Source organism: Primulina eburnea, unplaced genomic scaffold (assembly GCF_022965805.1).
Source record: "Primulina eburnea isolate SZY01 unplaced genomic scaffold, ASM2296580v1 ctg579_ERROPOS3470300+, whole genome shotgun sequence".
Taxonomy (NCBI): domain Eukaryota; kingdom Viridiplantae; phylum Streptophyta; class Magnoliopsida; order Lamiales; family Gesneriaceae; genus Primulina; species Primulina eburnea.
This window is the reverse complement of record NW_027331365.1, coordinates 14,903-37,181: the sequence shown is the minus strand read 5'-3', so window position 1 is coordinate 37,181 and position 22,279 is coordinate 14,903. Positions and strand designations below refer to the sequence as shown.

General features: G+C 36.3%; 1 protein-coding gene across 1 annotated transcript; it reads left to right on the top strand.

Moving 5' to 3' along the window:
• The first annotated feature begins 18,561 nt into the window (after positions 1-18,561).
• On the top strand, positions 18,562-20,728 carry LOC140821479 (uncharacterized). The gene is made up of 3 exons (XM_073181973.1): positions 18,562-18,759; positions 19,240-19,277; positions 20,328-20,728. Exons 1-3 carry the CDS (start codon positions 18,687-18,689, stop codon positions 20,439-20,441), a joined length of 225 nt encoding a protein of 74 aa, XP_073038074.1. The 5' UTR covers positions 18,562-18,686; the 3' UTR covers positions 20,442-20,728.
• The last annotated feature ends 1,551 nt before the right edge of the window (positions 20,729-22,279 follow it).

Sequence of the window (22,279 nt, the reverse complement as noted above, 5' to 3'; positions counted from 1 at the left end):
TAATCGGGACACGAAATAAGAGTTCATATAACTTGTGTAAGTTTTGGACATAAGTAGTGGCGCCCGAGCGGTAGATTACGACCGCCCGAGCGCCAATGTTAAATAAGAAAATGTCTCGGGCAGAAAGTGTCGCGCCCGGGCGGTAGTTTTTGACCGCCCGAGCGCCAAGGCGTGACAAGCTGAACACTTGGACAGAATGTTCGGCGCCCGAGCGGTAGTTTTTGACCGCTCGAGCGCCGCTTAAAATAAGTGAAATTCTGGAGAAGACACGTACGAATTGCATGCAATATATATATGAAACAAGCTTCGTTTCTCCTTCATTATTTTCGAAAAAAGAGTCGAGAAAAGTCTCTGGAAAGTAGTGGGAAATCCTTACGCCTTTTCTGAGAAATCCGTCCGTCTGATTTTGAATCCGACTTCGGTACTGAGTTCCTAGGAACGTAGGCTACAACTGGACGTAAGTTTTGCTACGTTTTGACATGCTTTGAAATTATGATATTGTCAGAATGGAATATGATTCATATATGATGTTCTTGACATGTTAGACATCATAGAATCGAAGTCAGATTAAGAAGTAGACTGATTATGGAATTGTTATGAATTTCTGATTATAATCGGTTGATACCGGACAGATTTGAATTATGACAGGATTACGGATTGTATTGGATATGAGTTATAGATTGTAACTGTTACCTGGTAAATTGGTATTGACGGGGATATTGAAATTGTACCGTTATACCGTTGATTTTGAATTAAATCCAGATTGATCAGATTTTTATGATATTGACTGGTATATTGATATGGGATTATTGATATTGTCAATACCAGACAGGCTTTGAGTTCAAGACTTGGACTGAGCCAGGAACCGACGAAAGAAAGGTATAAGTCAATGTGGTATTGGGAGATGGACTTGAGTCGGTTTAGACTTGGCTTTCCCTAAATCACATACTTTACTTTATTGCATTGATATTTGCATTGATTGATTGATATACTTGTTTTCTTGAGTTATAGATTACAGGTATTAGAAGAGTAATCTTATGACAGAAGTGCCGTTAGTGGTGGGATCACCACGGGCACATTGCACGATGTCATAAGATGGTGTATTGGCGGATGTGCCAAAGACTGTCACTGGATGTTTGGCTATCGATGTGGATAGGATGGTGGCTTTTTCTATTACTGTTAATCAGTATTGTATCGATGTGGATAGATTAGCAGCTCTTCTATTACTGTTAATCGATGTCATATCGATGTGGATAGAATTAGAGTTGCTTCTATTACTGTTAATCGGTACTATATTGATGTGGATAGAATAATAGCTTCCTCTATTACTGGTAATCGATACCGTATCGATGTGAATAGAACCGGGTACTATATTGATGTGGATAGAATAATAGCTTCCTCTATTACTGGTAATCGATACCGTATCGATGTGAATAGAACTGGAGTCTTTTCTATTACTGTTGATCGATACCATATCGGCGTGGATAGAACTGGAGTCTTTTCTATTACTGTTAGTCGATATATGCATGCCAACTTCTGGAATCGGGATCCCTAGACTAGGACTGAGTATAGTCTGAATGATGTAGCTACGAGTATTGTCGACAGTTTGATATTGATTATGTTTCAGACTTTGTTACATATATCTGTTACCTGATTACATGCTTTATATTGTTTATATGATTGCATGTTTCGTTGATTTATACTGGGAGTATATTCTCACCGGGTTATCCGGCTGTTGTCTTGTCTGTATGTGTACTTGACAACAGGTGGGACATGATCAGGGTCCAGGAGATGAAGAGAGAGATCGTGAATAGAGTGGTGGCACCGGACTTGGACAGAGATAGGGTTGAACACTTGATAGTATTTGTCAAACCCTAGTTTGAATAAATGTGTTGTAATACAGGACTTGTATTCTATATACTGATATGTATATATGTTTTAATTTCACTACGTTCCGCATTTTAAAAAAAAAAATTAGACCCTGTTTTTAATTGATTAATTAGTCCCCATGATGATTAAGAACTTGATTAGCGTCCGGGACCCCACATATATGGTGCTCTTGCGATATTAGACATCGTATATCGAAACCTGATTGAATAACAGATACCGTATAAAATTGTTATGATTTTCAGAATGGATTTGATTGAGATTTGATATCATATTTGTATTGGTATCGATTATGAATTGTGGGAATTGATATATGTTGATTTGTATTGCTGGGTATATTGAGATTGTGCAATTATGTTGTTGAAACAGACTTAGAGTGAGTTCTGATTATATCCAGTATTGATTTGAGTGGTATATTGATATTGTACTCCTCGATATTTTCATTGCTAGATTGAGTATTGACAGGCTTCGAATTAGAGACATCGAATTTGTCGATCGACAGAACGAAAGGTATAAATCAATGTTAACCGGGAGATCGACTTGAGTCAGATTGGACTTGAGTTTCCCAAAAACCGCATACTTTACTTTATTGCATTGATGTTTGCAATTTAATTGAGATTGATATGCTTAGTCTTTTGATTTATAGCAAAGAGTGTATTGAGTCATGGGCGGAGATGCCTAGTCATTGGCGGATATGCCAAGTCTATGGCGGATATGCCAAGACACGGATGATTGAATTATATCGATATTGCTTAGGAGTAGATCGACTCCTATTGCTGAGATTCGATATATGTACCAATGTCTAGGAACCGGGATCCCTAGATTAGAGATTAGTCGATTCTGAGATGACGAGTCACGAGTTTATTTATAGTTTTATATCATTCATGTTTTCAGAATTGATACAAGTTAATGATAACTGTTATATGCTTTTATATATGTTTTTTATATGATTGCATTTATTCATTGTTTATACTGGGATTATATTCTCACCGGAGTTATCTGGCTGTTGTCGTGTTTGTATGTGTGCATGACAACAGATGGGACAGGATCAGGGTCAAAAAGAGGATGAGAGAGGACAAGTTAGCGTGGAGATCCGGATCAGAAGTAGATAGACTCCAGCACTTGATATACAGTAGTTGAACCCAAGTTGATTTTAATGTATTGAGTACAAGACCTGTACATTTATTTTTCATAGGTATATTAGATGAATTCCATTACGTTCCGCATTGTATAAAAAAAAAATTAGACCCTATTTATCTTAATTGATTAAATTGTTCCCAAGAACGATTAAAAAATGAATTAGCGTCCGGGTCCCCACAGCTGGTGGTATCAGAGCAGTAGGTTCCAGAATTGTAGGTTCCTTAGACTGAGATATAAGCTAGTGAGCGGGATAGAATGACTTTTATTTATTTGCTTTTGATTGCTAACATGTTTTACTGCTATAATACATGTTTACTTGATTATCAGATTTGATTAGAAGCATGTATTATTGAGAATGAATCAGAACCGATTCTTGATCACCAGTAAGATTATTGGAGGGGGACTGAACTGAAACAGATTTGTTGTATTGGGTTACTAATCCTTTTGATAATCAGATATGACTCCATGATGAGTCCCAGAACAAGGCGGTACTTTGGCTAATCCGATGGATGTGACAGCAACACCGATGGAAACGTTACTAAAGAGGTTTCAGTCGTTCAAACCGCCAACCCTGAAAGGAACGGAGACTTCTGTTGACTGTGAGTGTTGGTTAGATGATATTTAAATGATGTTTGATTCCCTGGATTACACAGATGAACGCCGAGTCAGACTGATTGGGCACCAATTTCATGATGTTGCGAAAAACTGGTGGATTACGACAAATAGGGCCTTGGAGCATCGAGGTACGAATATTACTTGGAACGTCTTTAAGACTGAGTTTTATCAGAGATTTTTCCGAGTATCGTACAGAAAAGACAAGGGGGCAGAGTTTGTCAATTTGAGACAGGGTCAGTTCAACATTGAAAAATATGTGGCCAAGTTCTCTACTTTGCTGCGATTTGCTCCGCATTTGGCTGAGAATGATGAAGCTGTGGCTGATCAGTTCATCAATGGTTTGAATCCTGAAATTTTTACTTTGGTGAACACAGGGCGACCGAATAACTTTGCTGATGCCCTGATTAGGCATAAAGGAGCGGAAGCTGGCCTGATTAGGCATAAAGGAGCTTCCTATGTTCCTCCATCACAGAGACCACATCAATCACCTCCTAGATTTGAGAGTGGAAACAATAGTGGTGGAAAGAAAGATTATCTGAAAGACAGAGAAAAACAGTTTACGAAGTCTGGCAACAGTTCTTCTAGCTCCAGTGGTCCTCGACAGAGCCAGAGTTATACCGGGGCTTATTGCAGAACTTGCGGAGGGAGACATCCGACTGAGCAATGCCAGGGAGTGATTGGTAGTTGATGTATTTGCAGACAGCAGGGACATTTTGCTAGAGTATGTCCACAGAGAGGTTCCCAAGGATCCTAGGGAGCAGAATCAGTGGCTCAGACTTATAGACGATCATCAGCTGTTCATTCTTTCCAGCCACCATCGGCTACGAGTCCGTCACAGCAGAGGTCAGACTGTTAGCCAGCCTCCTAGACAGCAGGCCATAGTACTTACTTTGACAGAGGAGCAGACTCAGGAAGCACCAGACGATGTTGTTGCAGGTAACTGTTATTTATGTGGTTATCCTGCTTACGTATTGATAGATACGAGTGCTTCACATACATTTATTTCTGAGCGATTTGGTTTGAAGCATGATTTCCCTGTTGAGTCTTTATCTGCTGTAGTGTCTGTCTCTTCTCCTTTGGGGACATGTTTGATATCAGTGAATTCGGTGAAACATTGTATGATAGAGTATGACGGGTATGAGATTGAGTTAGACTGTACTGTACTTGGATTGTCTGATTTTGACTGTATTACCGATATTGATATGCTGACCAAGTACAGAGCAACCGTTGATAGTTTCCATAAGATTGTGAGATTCAGACCTGAGATGGCTGAAGAATGGAAATTATACGGTAAGGGTTCTAGATCTAGAATTCCTTTGATATCTGTTATGTCTATGACTCGATTATTACAGAAAGGATCAGAGGGATTCCTTGTCTATTCAGTTGACGTACTGAAATCGAGTCCATCAGTGGCGGATTTGCCAGTGGTGTGTGAGTTTACTGACGTCTTCCCAGATGAGATTCCAGGATTGCCTCCAGTCAGAGATAGACTTCAGCACCGAATTGGTACCAGGTACAGTTCCGATTTCTAGAGCTCCGTACAGAATGGCACCAATCGAATTGAAAGAGTTGAAAGATCCGTTGGAAGATTTACTGGCCAAGGGGTACATCAGACCGAGTGTTTCTCCTTGGGGGTGCTCCAGTATTGTTTGTGAGAAAGAAGGACGGTTCAATGGGACTCTGCATTGACTACCGGCAACTAAACAAGGCGACGATAAAGAATAAATATCCTTTGCCTCATATAGATGATTTGTTTGATCATTTGCAGGGTTCTTCTGTATATTCCAAGATTGATCTGAGATCTGGATATCATCAGCTGAGAGTCAGAGATTCTGATATCTTGAAGACATCGTTCAGAACCAGGTATGGACATTATGAGTTTATTGTCAGGCCGTTTGGTTTGACAAATGCTCTAGCTGTGTTTATGGGTTTGATGAACCGTGTGTTTCAGAAGTATCTCGATGATTTCGTGATTATATTTATTGATGATATTTTGATTTATTCGAAGAATATAATTGATCATGCTGAGCATCTGAGAACTGTTTAGAGAACTCTGAGGGCTGAGAAATTGTATGCAAAACTGTCGAAATGTGAATTATGGTTGAGAAAGGTGGTATTTCTGGGTCATATTATATCTGGAGACGGTATTTCTATTGATTCAGTAAAGTTGAGGTCGTGATCAGTTGGCCGAGACCGACATCTGTGCCAGAGATACGCAGTTTTATGGGTTTAGCATGATATTATCGACGATTCATTAAAGATTTTTCTAGCATTGCTAAAATGATTACTTAGTTGACTCAGACGAATGCATCTTTTGTTTGTTCTGAAGAATGTGAATCCAGTTTTATAGAATTGAAGAAAAGATTGACCAGTGCTCCGGTGTTGACTATTCCGTCAGGTACTGGTGATTTTGTTGTTTATTGTGACGCTTCTCACAGAGGATTGGGTTGTGTTTTGATGCAGAAAGGACATGTGATTGCGTATGCCTCAAGACAGTTGAAGCCACATGAGACTCGCTACCCAATTCATGATCTTGAATTGGCGGCCATTGTATTTGCTTTGAAGATATGGCGACACTACCTATATGGTGAGAAATTTGAAATCTATTCTAATCACAAGAGTTTGAAATATTTGTTTTCACAGTCAGAGCTGAATATGAGGCAGCGAAGATGGCTTGATTTATTGAAAGATTTTGATTGTGAAATCAAATACTACCCGGGAAAGTCCAATGTAGCAGCTGATGCTCTAAGTCGAAAGATATGTTCTTTGTCCTTATCTACTATTGTTGTTTCAAATTTGATCGAAGATTGCTGTTTGTCTTGATTGGTATTTGAGATAGATCGTAGACCGTTGAGATTATATGATGTTCAAGTCAAACCAGAGCTGATTTTGAGAATTAAAGTGGCTCAGAAAGTTGACCAAAAGGTTCAGAATTCGATATCGATGGTCAGAGCAGGGCATCGATCTGAATATCAGGTTCGTGATAGTGCTTTATATGTGAATAATCGTTTTGTTGTGCCAAATGTTTCGGATTTGAAACGACAGATATGGTCAGATGCGCATAGCAGTCGATTCAATATTCATCCTGGTGGCAGAAAGATGGTACAATGATTTGAAAAGACAGTTTTGGTGGAAACAGATGAAAGACAATAGTGCTGAATTTGTATCCAAGTGTCTGAATTGCCAACAGGTGAAAGCCGAAAGAAAGAAACCCGGAGGACTGTTACAGAGTTTGTCAATTCTTGAATGGAAATGAGATCACGTTTCAATGGACTTCGTGACGAAGTTACCGTGTTCCTCCCGAGGTTGTGATGCGATTTGGGTCGTTATTGACAGATTGACCAAATCCGCATGTTTTATTCCGTACAAGATGACGTACCGACATGATTAGATGGCAGAGATTTATGTCAGAGAAGTGATCAGATTGCACAGAGTGCCGAAGTCGATTGTATCAGACAGTGATCCTCGGTTTACTTCGCACTTTTGGCACAGTTTACAGCAGGCTCTAGGTACAAAGTTACATCTGAGTACCGCATATCATCCTCAGACCGATGGACAGTCAGAGCGGACTATCCAGATACTGGAGGATATGCTTAGAGTTGTAGTGCTTGATTTTGGCACTAGTTGGCAAGATTCTTTGCCTCGCTGTGAGTTTTCGTACAACAACAGCTACCAGAAAAAGTATTGAGATGGCACCGTTTGAAGCGTTGTACGGAAAGAAGTGTAGATCCCCTTTATATTGGGATGATATCTCTGAGGTACCTGAGATTGGACCTGACATGATTAGAGATATGACTGAAAAAGTGAAGCTGATTCAGAAGAGAATGAAGACAGCTCAAGATAGACAAGCCAAATATGCCAATGTTCGACGTAGACCATTGGTAGTTGAGGTAGGAGACCGAGTATTTTTGAAGATTTCACCTTTTGGAGGCGTTGTCGGATTTGGCAAGACCACGTTATATTGGGCCGTATAAGATTCTCGAGAAGATAAGAGATCGTGCCTATCGACTCGCATTACCGCCTTCTCTATCTGGAATACATGATGTCTTTCATGTATCCTTATTGTGAAAGTATATTCCTTATGCTTCATATATTCTGCAGCCATACAAGGCCGAACTCGACGAGACACTGAGTTACTTCGAGAAGTCGATTTAGATTCTCGATCGTAAAGAAAATCAGCTCAGAACGAAGACTATCCCACTTGTGAAAGTTCAATGGAGTCATCATGGCATCGAAGAAGCTAACTGGGAGACTGAATCAGACATGAGACATCGATTCCCAAAGTTATTTCATTGATGTGAGTTTTCTGTTTATCTTCTGTTATACCTTCTTATTGATATGATTTGATTACCTATGATTTCGGGGACGAAATCGTATCTTAGGGGGGGAGAAATGTAATGCCCGAGATTTATTTTGATGTTAAAATCTGCGATTATTGATTTTGAATTGATATGATTATGAAGGATCATTCCGAGACACAAATTGAGGTAACGTGTGATATCGAATGTGCGAGGACAAAACACCTCGCGCATATGCGCGACCAGGAGGCGCGCATATGCGCGAGATAGGCAGAGGACCTCGCGCATATGCGCAAAGAGTGGGCGTGCATATGCGCGAGCATGTGCAGGGAATTATGCCAAGTCTAGAGAACCTCTCGCATATGCGTGGCGATGGTGCGCGCATATGCGCGAGCTACCGAGAAGATTATGTGCCGAGACAGAGTGTCTCGCGCATACGCGCCGAGGAGGGTCGCGCATATGCGCGAGACGTGCTTTGCAAAGATGAAGCCACATGGCTTGGACATGCATGAGATATATATATTCAAGCTTCATTTTATTCAATTCAGTAGCAAAGAAGAGGAAAGAAAGCTCCCGAGAAAAGTTGGGTTCTTCGTATACTAAATTGTGATTGTACAAAATCCAACCGTCCAATTTTGAATCCGACTTTATTACTATGTTCCTATCAACGAAAGCTTCACACAGATGTAAGTTTTATTCTATTATGATTTGAAAATATGATATTGCCAGAATCGGATATGATTGATAGACATCGTATAATCGAAACCGGATTGAAGAACAGATACCGTATAAAATTGTTATGATTTTTAGAATGGATTTGATTGAGATTTGATATCAGATTTGTATTGTTATCGATTATGAATTGTGGGAATTGATATATGTTGATTTGTATTGTTGGGTATATTGAGATTGTGCAGTTATGTTGTTGAAACAGACTTAGAGTGAGTTTTGATTATATCCAGTATTGATTTGAGTGGTATATTGATATTGTACTCCTCGATATTGTAATTTCCAGATTGAGTATTGACGGGCTTCGAATTCGAGACATCGACTTCGTCAGATCGACAGAACGAAATGTATAAATCAATGTTAACCAGGAGATCGACTTGAGTCAGATTGGACTCGAGTTTCCCAAAATCACATACTTTATTTTATTGCATTGATGTTTGCAATTTATTGAGATTGATATGCTTAGTCTATTGATTTATAGCAATGCGTGTATTGAGTCATGGGCAGAGATGCCTAGTCATTGGCGGATATGCCAAGTCTGTGGCGGATATGCCAAGACACGGATGATTGAATTATATCGATGTTGCTTAGGAGTAGATCGAATCCTATTGCTGAGATTCGATATATGTACCAATGTCTAGGAACCGGGATCCCTAGATTAGAGATTAGTCGAGTCTGAGATGACGAGTCACGAGTTTATTTATAGTTTTATATCATTCATGTTTTCAGAATTGATACAAGTTAATGATAAATGTTATATGCTTTTATATATGTTTTTTATATGATTGTATTTATTCATTGTTTATACTGGGATTATATTCTCACCGGGGTTATCCGGCTGTTGTCGTGTTCGTATGTGTGCATGACAACAGATGTGACAGGATCAGGGTCAACAAGAGGATGAGAGAGGACAAGTTAGCGTGGAGATCCGGATCAGAAGTAGATAGGCTTCAGCACTTGATATATAGTAGTTGAACTCAAGTTGATTTTAATGTATTGAGTACAAGACCTGTACTTTTATTTTTGATAGGTATATTAGATGAATTCCATTACGTTCCGCATTGTATAAAAAAAATTAGCCCCTGTTTATCTTAATTGATTAAATTGTTCCCAAGAACGATTAAAAAATGAATTAGCGTCCGGTTCCCCACTGGTAGTACCGAATTGTTTATGCGGTTAGCAAAAATTTACAAGCAAATCGTGTAGAGGCCCATATTTCGTATTTGTAAATTTGCGGAATTATTTAAAATTTTTCTTTAAAAGTAAATAATTTGCCTCATGCATAAAATAAACTGATAAAAAGTTTAAATGTTTAAAGTAGCAGCGGAAGTAAATACTGTTTTTCAAAACAACAACTTAAAATAATTCATCGTAACAAAATAAGTTTGAGTATAAAATGATAAATAAACTGAAACATGAGGTCATCGGGTTCCTACTACTGCCGACCCAATATGGCTCACTGGTCACCGCCCTCGGTCCCGACCTCATCGGTACCTACAACAATCAAGTCTAGTGAGTCTAAAGATTCAGCATGCACATATCATGGATAAAAGGTAAATATATCATAAAATTTCATGTCGTGTAAAGATATCATATCGTAAAGCGTAATGTGAAATCGTGTCATGAATAATTATAAATACGTGCATAACTGGAAATCGTACCTAAAATGTTTGCTCGATAGAGCCCTGTCATAAAATAGGATATCATAATTTTCTGTTGAGATAATGTTCTACGCAAGTGGCCCGTAACATAACATGAATCGTTTGATCGGACTAAACCACAGTATACTGGGCGGTAGAGATCATCACAGCCCTTGGACTGGATATCCGTACCCATACATGAACATGAACCGGTCGTGAGTCAACGGGTGAAGTAATAATCCCATAAGCTGAATCCCATAAGCGTGAGGAGGCCACAAGACATATCGCATATATCTCAAAAATAAACATTTTATATTTTTATGCACGTAATATAATTAAATTCTTGTTTTTACCAAATGGTTTGGATCGTTCCTAGGCTCGCTGCAACCTAATTCTAATGTGAGAAACATGCAATTAAACTCAACTTGACCAACATATCATAACCGAACCAAAAACAAGACAATTACACACAACAAACTTAGTATATAACCATGAATCCGTACCAACCTGAACCAACACCGAACCATCATTTAGTCATGATTAAAATACACCTTAAATTATGAAAAATATATACCAAGGGCTGTAATACACGAAAATTGTGCATGGAGGCCAAAATCATGAAACGCTCTTCCGAGAGTCAATTTGGTACATTGCACCGTAAATTCTCTTACGACCTTTAAACTTAACCAAATCACAAACGGCCAAAAACATGACCTTCCTAACTCAATGAGGTACTGTCCAGTACAAGGCCATAGGCTAGAAGCCAACCAAGAACTCGTACGTGACCTCTGAACCGCAGCAAAGTTGCTGTAAAATTCAAGCGGCAGCAACTGTGCTTGCATCGCTTTGTTTACGAGGCTATTGGCCATTGAGGCTTGAACCGCCAAACAGAACCACTTCCCAACATCCTAAGGTGTGGTTTGAACTATGGCTAAGGGCCCTTGGCCAACCACAATTCAAACCAACACCTACGACAAATCTGAAGCTCCACCCGAGACGCCATTGAGCACGCGTGGGGTGTATTACTTCACTTGTTGTCTTGGTCATTCCAATGGTCATGAGATTGACCATGGCTTGATCTAGACATCATGAGGTATTGTGTGAACCATGGCTAAGGGCTAGAAGCCAACCAAGATCCACCCAACATCCTCAAATTCGAACTACTCACACAAACTCGAAAATGAAAACTGAAGGGGCTGTCTTGTGTTGTTTGTTTTAAAATCGATGGGACCATGAACCAAGCCATGAAAGGTCATCTTGGTCATGTCCTAGACATGCTAAGGAAAGGTCCTAACCATGGTTACAAGCCCAAAAGCCAACCAAGATTCGAACCTCCTTGAACAATCAAAAATCAGAATTTCGAGACTCAACTTGCAACTCTGATGGAGTTGCCGTCAAGTCTTGAATCCAACGAGTTGGGGGCTTAAACTAATGGACCAACATGTTCCAAAATCACCCTAGTACATGCATAGATGCAGCTTTGAGCACCTGGAACCGAGCCAAACCCAGAAACCACAAAAACAACAAAAACCGTGAAGGCACAAGGAAAGAGCCGAAAATTCTGTACAATATTTCAAAAATTTCTTGACATAATTTCGGTTTTGCTACATGAATAATGAACATAACATGGTTTAAAAATAAGTATATGACTTGATTGAAGAGAAAAGAATGATATAGACATGCCTTGAATTTGTTTTGAAAGAAAACAAACGATTACGACGAACATGATGCGGCGGAGACGGAGTTCTCTTTTTCTACTTGTTTTTCTCTCTAATTTTCCTAGAGCAACTCACGATTTTTCTTGCTGAAATGCTCAGAATTTTTGAGAATATGGGGTGAGGGAGAGTGGCTAGGAAATGAAGGGAGTTTACTAATTAAATGGAGAGTCTAAATGGCAAATCAAATCCTTCTATCTTAGTGTTTGAGAGATAAGGAAATGAGGTGTGATTTGATTTGATTGAGAGAGTATGAGGGCCGATTTTATCATTCAAAAATGTGGTAGAAAAATTGCTTAATTATTAATTTGTTGAGGATTAAATGTGAGAGGATTATCTACCAAGAATGTATAAGGAAAGAATCAAAGAAAATGAGTTGTCAAACTTTTTGAATCCTACAAAGGTGATGGCCGAAAATTGCTAGATAAATATGTTAGAAATATTGCTAAATTATTGAATTTTTGATGATTAATTGTGAGGGAATTATCTCTCAAGAAAAAGATAAGGAAAGGAGTTAAAAATGGTGAGTTGACAAATATTTTTAAATCTTCTAATGGAGGTGCCCGAATTCTTGAAATAAAATGAAGGGAAATATTGCTTAAATTATGAATTTTAACTCTTTAAAATTTTAAACACCTATTATGTATTTTAGTGAAATAAATAGAATAATTTGGGATAGTAATTTTAGTGCATGCATGGCAAATTTTTTAAATTAAATTACTAGCATGTTAAGTTAAAATTTCTTAAATAAAATAAGCCTAGATTAACTTATCTCAATTGGTCATACATTTAATTTAGGTTTTTAATTAATTATTGGACATAAAAAAACTTATTTACTATTTATCTCTAATTAGTTAAATTAATTTTTAAACATTTTTTTACATTAAAATAATGTATTCTTTATCTTAAATCGAGTCTAGGAATATTTTTTTGTTATTAAACTTTATCTCAATACTCCAACTCTGGTCCGGCCTCGCTTGTTTAACTGAAAATATAATAATTAAACTTCTGCGATTAAAATAAATGATCATGACTAAACATCCTTTAAAATGATTTAAATATAAAAGAATTCATTTTAATTTAAATAATAATAATTATGCATGGCTTATGCGTAGTCTGATTTAACGGGTTCTACAAATCGACTTTGACTTGGAGTTCGAAAAGTTTAAGAAAATATATCCTGATGCTGCAAAGTTTTTGAATGAAAGTGATTCATTGGATCGATGGACTCGATCATATAGCCCAAGATCTCGATATAACATTATGACAACTAATGGTGTTTAATCAATAAATGCAAGATTGCGTGAAGAAAGACAACTTTCAATCATTGCACTACTAAATTCTTTGCAAACTTTGACTATATCTTGGTTTTCAAGGTATCAAAATACATCCATCGCATCAAAAACAAATTTCACTCCAACTGTTGAGTCGATTCTACGTGAAAGGTTTAATATTGGTCGGGGATATCAAGTTTATGAGCTGAGCCATCTTGAGTTCGATGTTCGAAGTGCTACAAATAGTGACATTGTGGATTTGTAATCGAAGAGATGTACCTGTAGAGAATTTGATATTGACAAGATTCCATGTTCTCATGCAATTGCAGCGTGTTGCTTTTGTGATGTTAATTTTTATTCTTTGTGCTTAGTGTATTATTCTGTTATGATATGGTCTTTAGCCTATCCTGAGCCAATTTGTCCTGTTCTGAATCAGAACGAGTGGCCACTTGATGATATGTTAGTACTGCCACCTGTTATCAAGAGAAGACGTGGAAGGGAAAAAACAAAACAGATTTCCATCCCTAGGAGAATTTGGTAGAAGATGTGATTGAATGATATGTAATTTGTTTGAATTTAAAGACAATCGATTTGATTTTATTAATATGTAATGCGTTTGTGGCAAATTTTTAATTTTGTTCATGGGGTGGTCAGTGGGTCGAGTGGACAAGATTGTAATGTCTGCGGTAGATTTTTAAGTTTGGGTCGCGTGGGTCGCGTGGGTCGAGTGATAATGTTAGGGGTTTGGTTTAGGGTTTTGTTTAGGGTTTAGGGTTTTGGTTGAGTGGGTAGGAGATTTAGAGTTTTGATCATTTTATAATATATAATTCACTTTATATATGATTAGAATATAAATATATATAAAAACTTTATTTGTGTAAACATTTTAATATAAATTATATATTATAATTTAAGTATGTTAGTTAAAAAATTCATATCAAGTAGAAGAATGTATCTCTTATTCTAACAATGTGGGTTGAATTTATACTCGACTAAAATTCTAAACAAATTTTTTATAATAATAGAACTAAAAAAATTCATTACATATTCACTTTAATGAATGTATATCGAAGCATATGAACATTAACAAATTTTATAATTCATTAAAATTCTTAACAAATTTTATAATAATAGAACTAAAAAAAAATTCATAACAAATTTCATTACATATTCACTTTAATAGTATATAGAAGCATATGAAATTAATGTTTATTGTATATAAATGAGTCAAAGATATTAAATGCATCTAGTTTTATGGGTATGCTTCTCGACCAAAAGCTCGACCCACTCGACCCACCAAATTTGGGTTGAGTGGGTCCAGTGTAATCTCGACCCCGTAGCAGGCGCACACCTGTGTGGATCGGCGCGCAGGTGTGCGCGCCTGTCGAGAGATCTCGGTAGGCGCTGTCTAGCGCTCTCGCGTGGACGCCTGCGTCCCTTCGCGTTTATTCGTGTCTCTTCAGATTGTTCTGGTATTTTTTCATGTATTTTTTCATTTCCTTGGCATTGTTTGATGATTTCATTCTGCATACACATTATATCAAAAACACATTATATCAGTTATACCTACACGACCCAATGAATCAAATCAATTTTCATTGTTTAAAATAGATTGAGTATATGGATCACATACATCAAATAAAAATCAATATAATGTAACCAAAAATCAATATAATGTATCACATTTTAATCCAACGACCAGAATTTATCCCAAATACAACAACAACAATAATGCCTAAATTCTTCAATCTTCTCATCGTTAAGTTGATAACATTTTCTCTAAACATGGTATAAGCTGCTGCCGCTAAACAGTATACTCCACATTCACCGCTGCAATGAAAAAACAAACATTAAATATACATTGATATACATTAAACAATAATAAAATAATAATTTTTTTTAAAAAAAATTTAACCTGGTTTTTTGAGTAGGAAAATTTTCTGGCCTAACTATACTCCATCTTTTTGAAGCATCAACACCCAACATATGTTGAAGCATAAGGGACAAAGGTTTAATAAGTTTAAGTAATGTCTTTCCTGACCTATCTACGCTGCGGTCTAAATCCATGATTGTGATATTCTTACGGCGAGGCAAAACCTTTAACAAAACCCAATGCCCGGGAAGATGAAAGGGTATCAAAATTATTTTGGCTTTGTTCCATGGAATAGCCAGCCACTCTCCAATTTCTGTTCTCACATAGGGCATCAAACATTCTATATTATTCTATCCGCCCTCATTGAAAGCACTCGAAACCAGCTGATGAAAATCTATGTCCATCAATGACACCTCATGTGACAATTAAATGTGAGTACGTCCTTTGTAATTGGAGCAACTCTCGACAACATTCTTGAATATGCTGAAAGTGATAAAGTGAAATATGTTAATTACTAAATCAATGTAAAAAACAAAAAACAAAAAAAGAAAAAACTTACTGTCTCGGTCAGCCAAGAAGCAGGTGTCCCCAATACACGAAACCACGAGCTATCGTAGGATTAACACAGCCCATATATCCTCGTATTTTCCATACAAGAATTAATTTCAGCACTTACTCGTGGCCACGATCTATTAGAGAACATTCTAGCTCTTTTCTCAAAAGTCAAAGACATCATATCATTCATAACAAGATGACGCAGTTCCTCGTCTAACATAGGCTCTTCCTCCACTGTGAACAATCTTGACTTATGGCCCGAAGTTTTTTCAAAAGCTCGAGTCAAAGACGGATCGCTCACAAGTTCAATATTTGGATCCACCTCATCTGCTCTCATAAATGGAATATCTTCAAATCTATGCCTTGATATCTCGCCTTGATATGAGAGAATAATACATACAATTTGTCATTTTTCATACTTAAAATTAAAATCATATAAATATTGATAAAACTTACCAACATTGACATTCATTGAAGGTAATCTCCCAATTATATCTTTCAAACTCGAGATATCGTCATGCATATTTTTCAATTGATTTATGATATCGGCTTGGTCCTTTAGTATCATCCCAACTTTATCCTCCAAACTTGTGAAACGAAGTTCATACATATCTGCAAGAGATGTGTGATCTCTATGCATAGGTATATGTCTCAAGTGAGTCAATGGAGGAGACGGTTGATTCATGTGTGAAGGACTACGAGATGGCCGAGAAGATATTCTGACTTTATCTCGAGATGATTTGGAGTATGTATATGTGAATGGCTAGAGAAACGGTCGATCCTCAGTCTCAGTGTGTACACCCACTTCATCCTCTGGGTCGCCCAATGGATCTTGAGTGCAAACTACTTTGATACATTGACAAATTAACTCGGTAATGCGATTGATTATCACATTATCAGAATCAACAACATTGACAGTCATATAATGTACAGACACCAGCTCCTCTGTGGTGGGAATGAGCATCCCCAAAATATCATATATTAATCATTAGCAATAAACATGAAATTGTTAACGGTTAACAAAAAATATATCAGATAATACGAAAAATAAATAAAATGATTTTTTTTGTATTTACCTTGTTATATACATTTGTAAATGCTTTGTTCACATCATCCATGGAAGGGGAATGGTTTTTACTCAATTTTCTAGTCAACCAATGACATATCCGAGGTATCGGTACATTGGGACCTTCTCGATGTCTGGCGAACACTTCAGCTAATGCTGGAAAATATTCATAGGCCAAAATATAGCACAGAAAATATAAACACATTATTAGTATGATATAAAATAACAAGAATATTTCATTTAATGAACAATATTTAGTTACCTATAAAGGATAAATAAATCCACTTATATGGAAGCTACAGAACCCACTGAAATCTGGATCATTCCCACGGCGTGCTACCAAATTTTCATATCTTCTGAGCTTAGTTTCAAGATCTTTTCTAAGTCCATAAACAACTTCTTCAAAAGCTATTCTACCCCAGGTATAGTTTATAAAAATATCAAAGTTATTTACTAAGCTAATCCATTCTAAATCCACGGTATCATTTTTATTTTTTCTTTGTCTGCCTAATACACCTACCACGAACAAAAGACAGATCAATTTCACCTTCTCAATGTCTATTTCTTCTCCTAAATCATTCTCATATTCATCAATTCTAACTATCAAATCCCCTAAACGTATACAGTAACTTCCACTAAAATGTTTTTCCCTAAATTCATCTTCTTCAGTTATCATAGGATAAAAGTTTGAACAATTTAGGCCAATTAGCAAACAATACTCTAACAATGAAAATCATAAAGGTCGTTTACGATATATCATCCAAAATTCATCACTTTCACTATCATAACTTTGCCTACTATTCAAAAACCATAACAATTGATTGGAATTGTTATAATCCTTAGAACATAAAATTAAATTACCAAATTGAGTATACTGCACCAAATATTCTATCTCTTTTTCATTTAAAAATGATACAATCTTCTTATAGATTTCAACGTATCTTGATCATAAAGTTAACTTGCATTCAAAGAATTGATTCCTTCCAAGTTTAGCGGGGAAGTAAACCTGTAAAAAAAACAAAAACAAAAAGATTACTAGTTGTAAAATTTAAAACAAAACAAAGGTTATTAGTTGTAAAAATTTAAAATTAAACGTTCATTTTAAATTGGGAAAGCTTCACCCTGGATCGTGGTCGTGAAGGGGTCATGAACTCTTCACGTCCCGGGGTCGTGAAGACTTGTGCTTCACGACCCTGGGTCGTGAAGCCCACGACCCAGGGTGAAGTCTTCACGACCCTCGGCTTCACGACTTAGGGTGAAGCTCTTCACCCTGGGTCGTGAAGAGCGACCTTTCACCTTGGGAACTGACGAGACCCAATAGATTTCATATCTCAAAATAAATTTCTTATCAATACGTGGTTTTTTCGTTGGATTTGTTGTAGAGGAATACCTTGTAGACTCATGGTTAATTGGTAGCCAAAAAATCTAAACAATGTATGCAGGATGGAAGGTTGAGAAGAAAATGATTTTTTGTGAAGATAAGAAATGAAACGAGACCTAGGGTTGAATCGGAAAAGATGGAAAAAATGAGTCGAGTAAGTTTTTTTATTTAATTAAATTATAAATTTTATTATATATAAAATAAAAATAAAAATTTAAATACACTAATGAAAAAAATTATTTTGAAATAAATTTTAAATAAAAAATAAAAAAGTAAATTATATTGACTTCCTTTTTCTAAAATATTCGTTTATTTTTACTATGTATTGTAGCTTGTTTGCATACTCAAGTTTATTTATTACCGAATGGCGGCATACGCTCTGGCATCTGAGGTACAATAGAGAAATTCAACCAAACATTGGGATCGAATTGGAATATTAGGAATCTATACTCTGCTCTAATTTTGCTCGGTTACCCATTTCATTATACTTATTTTAGAGAAAAAAGTGAAGAGATGAAGAGGAATAGCTGTCTAGCGCGGGTAACGGCGGGCGTTGCTGTTGGCGGAGCTATCGGCGGCGCTGTTGGTAATATTTAATTATAACTCCTCCACTTTTCATTCTTTGAGTTGTAATGCATAAACCCTAATGAAAAGATATAACTGTATTGTTTTCTTCAATCTTTGAACTGTCTTTTTGCGCTTAGGGACAACATTTTTTTTGGATAACCTCTCACATGATTTTAGCTTTGCTCTGGAATTACCCTTTATATAATTGTTCATGCTTAGATATAAATTTGGCTATTTTATACGGTGGAAAACTGGAGAAAATGAATCAGTTCATGCTTTCTAAGTTTAGGGACAGGCTTTTTAGCATTTTCCTCGTGACCCAATGTCCTCTATTGATATTGAATTACATTGAACATCAAAAGTACTCGCATATGTCAAGCTTCATAGTTGTTTCTTGCTTGGATTCATAAATTCAGTGCAATTGAGTTTCAATTTTGAATCATGCCTTCGGTAATAATCTTTTATGAATATATTATCTGATGTATGCTATTGGTTGCAGGTGCTGTTTATGGAACTTACGAGGCTGTTAGATACAAGGTATTGTTTTTATTTTCTTATAAGTAGAGAAATCATGCTGTGTATTTTGAATCGAACTTCTGTCATGTTGTTGATTTTCTTTCTTATAAACTATTGGAATTCTTCCGCTATTAGTCATCTATACAGATCATCACTCGTTTCGGACTACTGAAATAAAAACTTCAAGCCAATTTCCATATAAGTTTCATGTGCTACGTAACAAGAATTCAAAATAAATTGCACGACGTGTTCCATAGTGTTGGTTGGGTTTTTCATGTTTACTTGTATCCTTGGGCTCAAGCAGGTGCAAATGAGCTGAAGGAAATTGCTCCCACACATAAAACTTTTCAGGATTTAATGTGAAATTTCTCCTAATCTCTATAAAAAACAGAAGAATAACATATCGAATCTCTTCTGTTAAATCGTCGCCCCCACCCTCCAATTCTTTTGGTCTGCCTGCCGATGGTTGAGGGCGTCTAAATTTGAGGCAACCATTAGGCTCAACAGGGGGTAGCTGAAGTTGCATGCAAGCTGCTAATGTAGCTTGCTATCTTGGGTTATAAGGCTGTCAGCCTCCTTGTTCCATTCTTCTTTGCATCTGCTTCCTTGCAGCCTGCTTGAACTTCTTCTCGTGATTTTTTTCTAAGTCAAGTTTTTGTTTCTGCATTGAGTGACATTTACAAATGGAATATTGTCATTGATGAACCATTTTGAGTGACAAATTATCATTTGCTTATCCATAATTGATTCATTACAGGTGGGTGTCACCTCGCACCATTTTTGTTAGACCTTTCACTGAACATTTGTTTTTGAAAGCTTTTAGGGATATCATGAACGATATTGTCTGTTAAATATGATCTTGATCATATTATCACAAAATTTAAGTCCTAAATAGTTGCAATTAGCTCCATTGGTCCGACTTCTTTTTTTTCCCTTAACATCCTCATTCTAGTCTTTTTGCACTTGATACACCTGTCATAGCTCAACGTTCGCATTACTCCTTATTCTTAATAAATTGATGCATTTGTGCAAAAATTCAAATATAGTTTGTTTGGTTTTATCTCGATGCAGGTTCCAGGTCTTCTAAAAATAAGATACATTGGACAAACAACGCTGGGCAGTGCTGCTGTTTTTGGTCTTTTCTTAGGAGCTGGAAGCTTAATACACTGCGGGAAATCTTACTAGTTGCCTCTTAGACCGTTGAGTTAAATTTGTATTTCCGTCGAGACTTGGTTTCCTTAGAGGCATCATGACGGGGAAATTTTAAAAAAATGATCTTGGTCAATCTAAGTTTTTGAAAATTAACCCTCTCTATGTGAATTTGAGTGTTGTTATATACACTTGAGAAAGTTTAGTTTTTTAAAAAGAATTTGATGAATGTTATTTTGGTAACTATCTCGCATCATGAATATTGATATTTGTGTGTAAATTATGTTGGTATTCTTTAATTTTGTTGGCGTTTGTTACTTCTACTACATCCTTGATGTTTTTAATTCCAAATTCCACCTTTCTTATTATGTTGCATTGCTTTTCACTTTAATGATAATTTCTGTTAAAAAATGAGGTGACGTTGAACTTTGCAATCTGTCTATGTGCTGAGCTCAAGCCAGCGTAGATTTGCTCAGCTTTCTAAGGTTATACTGATATACAGAGTCCAAACGTATGCTCAATCTTATGTTAACAAGTTGCTTCTTGAAAAATTGGTTGGAATTGGCCCTTACTTCTAGGTAATTCTGCCTTGCCTGATAATAGGCTTGACATTGTTGATGTCGTATATATTCGCTTTTGAGAACAAAGTAGGGTGTGTGAACGAATCAAATCAAGTCAATTATAAATAAAATTTTAAGGTTCGAAATGTATATTTGAGTTCGATCTTAATTCAATACTCAATTAATTTGTAATTTTAGTTCAAATTTGGTTTGAATTGGAACTCAAATTTGATTCGAAAGATTCGAACGTTTTTTCGAACTATTGTTCCGAAATGAAAATTCAAAAGGTTTTAAATTTATTTTATTAATATATAATTATATTATACTAGTAAAATATAAAAGCTCGCGAACTTTTTGCGGTCTATCATTTAAGAGGAGATAAATTGCCATGAATAGGTGATCATTTAGCCTAGCTTGAAGCCTATTAATAATGGCTTGAGCTTGAGAAGAATCACACACAAAAATCCTCATATTTCGATCATCACTAGCTGCAAGGAGGGGCAAAAACTTTGCTTCCATTTTTTAAAGGTTTTTAAGCCGAAGTTATGTCCAAATGTCGTTCAATTTCATGTAGAAGTTCTAGTCACTTTCGAGTTATCTTCTTCACATTTTCAGTTCAAGATCAAGTAAGTGGCTGTATGCTTTTAAATATATGTATATGTTCAAAAATACGATCAACATGATACATTCATTCAGTTTGATATATGATTATGTTATGATAGAAAAAGAAGTTTAGAATGAGGGTTAATAAATTCTTTCAAATTAAACTGACATATGAGAAAACTCAAGCTGTGTGAGAAGCTGAAGTTAATTTTCCAATCAAAACTTAGTATAAGATCAATTAAACAGATCAGTGTGGAAACAAGTCAAAATACAAAGTGAATATTAAATACTCATGTCATATCAGATAAGATACAAATAAATGACCGCAAGTAAAGGCATGTGAGTGTTTGTTTATGGAAGTCCGAAGACTAAGCTTGTACGTCTCTCTTTCTTCTGTTTGCAGAAGGATTCAACTAGAATATTGGATCAGTACAACTCTTTGTACAAACTCATTTCAACTCAGTTCACTAACCCTAATGAGCTGAAACACCAAGTAACTATTTAAACAAAGTTCGATCTATTCAGAAACAAACTTCCGATAATTACAATGATTTTCACTCATCAATAATGCTTGTGAACACAATAATAAGTGAGAATAAAATGTGCACCAAGTTATCCATAATATGATCGGATAGAATTTGAGACGCGTGAAAATTAGCTTAGAAAATATTTTTCTCCGAGATACTAAGATTTAGAGAATGGTTAATAATA